The sequence below is a fragment of the Sceloporus occidentalis genome, unplaced genomic scaffold (assembly GCF_023333645.1).
Source record: "Sceloporus occidentalis isolate IW3139 unplaced genomic scaffold, rSceOcc1.0.p SCAF_9, whole genome shotgun sequence".
NCBI classification, from domain to species: Eukaryota; Metazoa; Chordata; class Lepidosauria; order Squamata; family Phrynosomatidae; genus Sceloporus; species Sceloporus occidentalis.
The window spans coordinates 47362145-47369023 of NW_028316989.1; the positions used below are offsets into that span (position 1 = coordinate 47362145).

General features: G+C 44.2%; 1 protein-coding gene across 1 annotated transcript; it reads left to right on the forward strand.

The window, feature by feature from the left end:
* The first annotated feature begins 73 nt into the window (after nucleotides 1-73).
* MTFMT (mitochondrial methionyl-tRNA formyltransferase) lies at nucleotides 74-6016 on the forward strand. Its single transcript, XM_089539234.1, has 9 exons — nucleotides 74-256; nucleotides 1543-1755; nucleotides 2370-2492; nucleotides 2608-2710; nucleotides 3293-3368; nucleotides 3646-3737; nucleotides 4074-4155; nucleotides 4710-4792; nucleotides 5437-6016. Exons 1-9 carry the CDS (start codon nucleotides 96-98, stop codon nucleotides 5629-5631), a joined length of 1128 nt encoding a protein of 375 aa, XP_089395360.1. The 5' UTR covers nucleotides 74-95; the 3' UTR covers nucleotides 5632-6016.
* Nucleotides 6017-6879: the final 863 nt, after the last annotated feature.

A 6879-nucleotide genomic window follows, 5' to 3' on the forward strand; every position in this document is an offset into this window, starting at 1 on the left:
GTCTGGCAACTCCGCCCATAAGGGGTTGAAGAAGGGAACGAGTTTCTGTGACGTCATCACGCCGCGACGCAGAGACCCGGAAGCGCTGTGGAAACATGAGGGGCCGCCTTCTGGGTGCCTGGAGAGGCCGCTGCGGCCGGGCTTTCTCCTTCGCAGCCCAGGCTCCTCAGAGGCGAGAGAGGCCCCCCTGGAGAGTCCTCTTCTTCGGCACCGACGGCTTCGCGGCAGAGGCCCTCCAAGCGCTGCAGGCGGCCCGGTAGGCCTTGATCGGAAGTGGTTCGGGGGGTCATAGGTCAACCGGAAGTGGGGTCACAAATTCTGACAGGGGTTTTTGAAACACAACAGACAGAGTTGCTTCTGGACCTTTATTATAAAAGGCCTCTTTCCCTTTTCGATAGAGGCCTGCCGTCCCCAGAGTTGGCCTTCTAGGCTTTTGGACTACAGCTCCCAGAATCCTTCGCTGTTGGGCAAAATGGCTGGGGTTTCTGGGAGTTGAAGTCCTGACACCAAACACCGCCAGAATTAAAGCAGCTTGACACCAGTTCATTTTAATTGGTTGCCTTTTCTGTGTGCCTTCAGGTCATTCCTCAGTTAGGGCCACCCTAAGGCAGCCTATCCTGAGGCTGAGGCTGAGAGAGTGTGACTTTCTTCCCAAAGTCACCCAGTGGGTCTACATGGCTGAGCAGGGATTCGAACCCGTATCTCCACTGCCACAGTCCTAACCCTCAAGCCACAATCCCAGGAGCCTTTAGGGTAGAGTCCAGGCAGTCCATCGAAACGGTGTCAAACTGCTTTACCTCTGAGAGCCTCACTGGAGGCACGCAGCAGGCCTTCAGTCTCCTCTGGACTTCGGTTGCAGCAAATATACCCAAATCTGTAAATGTTCATCAAATACACAAAATCAAGCTTTGGGGTTTTAGGTGGGATGATATATTTTCCAGCTGCTGGTGGTTGTGAATCCATGGCTGCAGGATCCGTGGATATGGAGGGCCAATGTACTGGGTTAAAAAGACAAATAATCTCATAGAACCACAGAGTTGGAAGAGACCCCAAGGGCCCTGATCCAGTCCAACCCCTTTATTCTGCCATGCAGGAAACCACAATCAAAGCAACCCCAATGTCAGATGGCCATCCAGCCTCTGTTTAACGTCTTCCAAGGAAGGAGAGACCACCAAAATCCCCAAGGAAGCGTCTTCCACTGTCAAACAGATTTACTGTCAAGAGGTTCCTCCTAATGTTGAGCTGGAATCCCTTTTCCTGGAGCTTGCCTCCATTGCTCCATTGGGTCCTATTCTCTGGAGCAGCAGAAAACAAGCTTGCTCCCACTCAACATGACATCCCTTCAAATACTTAAACAGGGCTGTCATATCACCTCTTAACCGTCTCTTCTCCAGGCTAAACATAACCCAGCTCCCTAAGCCTCTCCTCCTATGACTTGATGTAAATTGCCTTCACTGTGGGGTTGTATTTATTGGGTGATAGCGTATTGGCATTGTTTCCAGGCCTTCTCTATGCCTTTTCCTCTCTCTCCTGCCGTTTCAGAGAGCCTACACCAGGTCAGTTAGTAGACCGCCTGGAAGTGGTGACCCTGCCGTCCCAATTGCCAAAGGGGCTCCCCGTCAAGAGGTCTGCGGAGGAGCTTCAGCTCCCAATCCACCTGTGGCCCGACGTTGGTCCGTGCGAACACTTTGACGTTGGCGTTGTGGCATCGTTCGGGCGTCTGCTCGGCGAGGACCTCATCCTGAAGTTCCCATAGTAAGGCTGTGATCACAGAATGTAACAAAATGAACTGGGTGTAGATGTCAGAGGAAAGCCTTTCTTCTGAATCATTTGTGAAGAGAGGGAGATTTTATTTTATGGGAAATTGTTGGGACAAAATGGGGCTCCATTCTGTTTAATCTTTTGCATCTCATAATGTTACTTCTGCAAATTGTTTGTTCCCATGTTTTCCCTTTATTCTCAAGTTGTCTTTTTTCATATGTACTCTTCATCTGTGCTCTTTAAGAGCCAGTTAGTACCAAAACACACTGCAGAAATAATCCAGTTTGAGACCGCTTTAACTGCCCTGGCTCAGTGCTAGGGCATCCTGGGAACTGTAGTTTGGTGAGCCATTTAGCCTTCTCTGTCAGAGAGCTCTGGTGCCACAATAAAGTACAATTCCCTGGTTCACCTAGCACTAAAGTAGTCTCAAACTGGGTTACTTCTCCAGTGTGTTTTGGATCCATTATACCCCCTTTCTTCATATGCATTTTTAACTTTGTTGAATGTTAAGATGCCAGTTAGAAAAATAACTCTCCAGCGGTCATTGTCCACTTACATATGTTACAGAGTTACTGGTCCTATTCTAATTTCCAAATGTTCTGATTCAGTGGCGTGCTGAATGTCCATCCCAGCTATCTTCCAAGGTGGCGTGGCCCAGCACCCATCATCCACACAGTGCTCCATGGAGACACAAGTACTGGGGCAACAATTATCCAGATCAGGCCTAAGAGGTATAACAGCCCTTTCATTCTTTTTAGCCTCCATCTACGTAAAATTTGATAACAGAATGTAAAGACCTAACAGAGAGTTTTACAAAGTACTTAATACTGTATGTTACGTTCCTAGGTTTGACGTCGGTCCAATTGTTAAACAGGAATCCATTGCGGTCCCAGCCCAGTGCTCAGCGAAAGAGTTAGAGTTGATATTGTCCAAACTAGGCACCAAACTGGTAAGTTAACACTACTTTTTTTAGTGTTTTTATGCTGACATATATAAATCAATGAATTCAACAGTGGGAAGCAGATCAAGGTGATAATGAAGAAAAGTAGGGCAAGTTTCTAGATCTGTTACTTGGTTAAATATAACTAAGTAGCATCATCTGGCCCAACCCTTCCTATCTTTACTTACTGGACATGAGCCACTCCGACCAGTGGGGATCTGTTTACCTTTGACCATGATGCTGCAGACTGACATTTCCAGCCCTCTCTTATGAGCAATCTCTGTGTGAGGAGGAATTTCAATAGAGATCCTGCTTCTAACTGCCACACTAAAAATCACTTGTGAGATGGGATGAAAATGCCAGTCTGCTGCATCTTGATCAATGGGAGAAGAGACCTGTATCACTTGCAACAGCCAATACCTGGTAAGTCAAAACTGGAGGATTTTTATGGTCTTACGTATTCCCTACACTAATGCATAAATCTAGATAACTGTGACCCTGAATTCCATGTGTACTTTCTTGGGTGAAGAACATGAATTGCATCAGAGAGAGTCTTTTCTTCATATTGTGTTCTGCTTTTTAATTTCTCAGCTCATTTCTGTTCTCCAAAACCTACCTGAAAGTTTAAGGAACAAGAGAGAGCAACCGAAGGAAGGAGCAACATTTGGTAAGTTTCATGTGTGATATAGATATTCATTAGTGGATAAAATCATTTTAAACAATTAATGAAAAATTAAAAACATTTAAAGTATCTGCAAATACAAGTATTCCAAAATCCAAATACAGAACACTTCTGGTCCCAAGCGTTTTGGATAAGGGATAGTTAACCTGTACTAGTGGTACAATGGTTTGAACTGTAGGGCTTAATTTTTAAGAGTGTATTGGGATGTTCTAAGAATAGCACAATTTCTGACTACTCCTTCTACACTTATTTGATCTTAAAGCACCCAAAGCCACTGTTGCCATGAGCTGTATCCAGTGGGAAGAACAAACTGCTGAGCAGATACTACGCCTGCATCGTGCCTTAGGAACAATGGTGAGACGAGTTGGCAAATAAATACTCATTGTTGAGGATGAGGGGTAGGTTGGATTCTCTAATGTCAGTCCTTGAATGAAACAGATCGATCTCCCTGTTCGGAAGGAGGACACAGGCATGTCATGTAGAAACTCCCAGGTTTAATCCTGAGCATTTTCAAGTGGGGCTTGAAAAATGTTTATTGGATTCCCTTGACAGCCCTGGTGTTGACAATGCTGGGCTATCTGATTGGTATATGGTAGCCATCTATGAATTGGGGGACAGTTGATACTTCTGAATAAAATAAGTGTGACTTTTTCAAATGCCTAGATGTCTTATTTTGCTATGTCTTTTCAGATGCCCCTGCAAACACTGTGGATGGGTACTGCTGTTAAACTGCTGGAGTTTGTGGAAGTGGAGACATTACCTGACTTCCATGGTATTGACACATATCTCTCTTAGCCTCATTTCTAAAATGTTTCTAAAAACCAGGTTAAACGATACTGGAGGCATGTCTCTGAAACAGAGATTATAGTACGCTAATTTCTATTACTTGCTTTTGCTGTAAATTATTACTGCTGCTCAGCCATTCCACTTTATTCCTTTGTTTTTGTTGGCCTGCACTGCTTTTAATCTACAAAATCCTTTAAACACAAGGAACAACCAGCCCAGCCTATCTGGGAAAGTGCTATGGGGCTGTATCACATCAGGACAAGTAAGATTAGCAGATTAACCTGTCTGGATTACCCTCAGTGGTAAATGTTGATGACGCGGGACACAAGGATGGTTATTTGTATTGGCCAGTATTTGATGTTACACAGGCTCCTCTTGGAAAACCTAAGCTTCAGGAACACTGGAAAGCATTGCAACATATTTTTATTTTTCCTGGTTTTCAGGTGGCTGTGACTAAATCAGGGCATCACAGAGGCAGGAATAAGTTGGCAGTTGACTGTTGTGGAGAAGCAAAGTGTAGAATATATGTTTTGTATTCAGATAGGACAGCAACGGAAAAGGGAGCTGTTCCAGGATCAGTGTTCTACCATAAGCAGTTGGAGACACTGGTAATCCGTTGCAAGGTATGTTTTCACATGTATGTCTGATAATCTGTAATGTTTCACTTTCTCACTCTAACACACACTTACATTTATATATCAGGACAGTGTAACCAGAGAGCCCTGGTGCAGCTCTCATTGAAGTAACTTTTTCCAAATTAAGCTTATGTTTGGCTTGCTTGCATTGCTCTTCCCCATGGCTTGGAGATGCAGACTTTGTATGATAAAGCCTTTCTGAAATCTCAGATCCCAAATAAAGTTCTGAGACTTCATCAGGCACTGCCCATGTGTTTTCCATCTACACTTTGGAAGCATGGACTGAGATCTTGCAGTGGATATGCTTTTTCTCACTGCTTGATCATTGAAACCCACTTTAAAAGCCAATCAGCCATCCAGAGCAATGGAGGTCTGTGCTGCAGGATGATGTGCCTAGCAAGCAATGTTGTGGGGAGCAGAAGCAGGGGCCTCTGTAGGGTCCTGTCACAACTCTTCATTTTGTTGTCACTTGGTGGTGGGAGAAGGCTCTTCATGCCATCCTGAAGCACCTGTTAGCAGCACCATTTTCCATCTCACCAGCTGCGGGTTTTACAAATTGTTTGAAAAGGGAAAATGATTATTGGATCTCATCTACATGTGACATAACTGCAGTGTTCTTTCTCCCTTTCTAGGAAGGTTGGGTTGGAGCCAAAGGTGTTATACTTAAGAAGAAGCTGACAGCTGCCGATTTCTATAATGGATACTTGCATCCTTGGTTTCAGCAGAATTCTCAAATGCCTTCTGGGACATGCAGATTTCAGACACTCAAACTGGTCACGGCAAAAAAGAGCCCAAAAGGAACAGTATTGCAGGTGCACAATGCATAGCGGTAATAAGCTCTGGTATACAAGTCTAAAAGAGCCAGGTGGATGTTGGAAACATTTGTGCTGTATCAGCTCTGCACCAAAAACTCAGTGTTTATCTCATTGCACAGCTGTCAGTTGCAACATCAAAGGTTGGAAAGAACAGGAGTGGTGCCATTTGGCCCTTGCTTCTGCCTATGCCTCCCAGAGGACTTGAGGGAACCTGCTAACCCTGAATCTTGTGTTCATCCTCAGCACTTGGAACTCTGACACATGTTTCTGGCCCAGCAAGGAGTGTTTACTACAACTCTTTATCCTGACTTCCTTTATGAATGCATTATAGCTTTGTTCCGTTTATTAACCAAGAGAATGGTGGCATACTGTATTGTTGAGCAATAAATTATTTTTTTAAGTATGCACATCCCAATGAGTGTTGAATCATCCAGTGTTTCTGTTGTGCCACAACATATAAATACAATAGATTAATCCAATAGCCTTATAAAAGCTATTGTAGAAAGGCCTCTCCTGTGCCTGAAATAGCTTTGGGAAGGGGAGCAAATGCATCCTAGATGGAGTTTGGGGTTATTTTCCCCCAGTTTTTAAATTTTTTATCTTTTTTAAGGGGGTGCAGCCCTCCAAGGTCTCTGGGGGGGAACACTAATGCAGCCCCTAGCCTCTGACAGATACCCATCCCTAGTATATAACAGTCCCATGCTTTAGCGAGATTCCTTTTAATACTGTATGTGAATCCTTTTCCCACCCACAACCCCGCTGCCCTAGTAATGCTTGTCTTGCTAGTTAATGTATTTATTTGAAAAGACACTGAATGCATTGTAGTACCAACGAACCAGCAGATGGCACTTTGTGTGCTTCTGATCATGACAACTCACACACTTATAACTGGAGGGGAGATTTAGGATGAGCAAAACTGAAGTATACTCAAGCTTTCCATGGGGAAAACTGAGAATACAGTTGGCCTTCCAGATAGTTGTCTGTAGCTGCAAGATCTATTCACACAGAGGGCCAACTATATTTCCTTGGATGTAGGCACTGTACTGTTGACGCAGCCCAGAATTTCATTGACGTTTTTGGCTGCCACATCACACTATCAATTTAGTGTTTACTTTCTGGTCTACTAAGACCCTTAGATCCTTATCACATGTACTGTTTTCAACCCAGTAATAAGTAAGTGAATCTACCAACCCACTTCAGAAAGGAATACAGACTCACACAGTTGCTCAACAAATATGGAAATAAATACCATTGTTCACA

Coding starts and splice junctions, on each gene's coding strand:
- MTFMT (XM_089539234.1), top strand. CDS start 96: ATGAGGGGCCGCCTTCTGGGTGCCTGGAGAGGCCGCTGCGGCCGGGCT. Junction 257..1,542: donor CAAGCGCTGCAGGCGGCCCG/GTAGGCCTTGAT, acceptor CTGCCGTTTCAG/AGAGCCTACACCAGGTCAGT. Junction 2,493..2,607: donor ATCCAGATCAGGCCTAAGAG/GTATAACAGCCC, acceptor TTACGTTCCTAG/GTTTGACGTCGGTCCAATTG.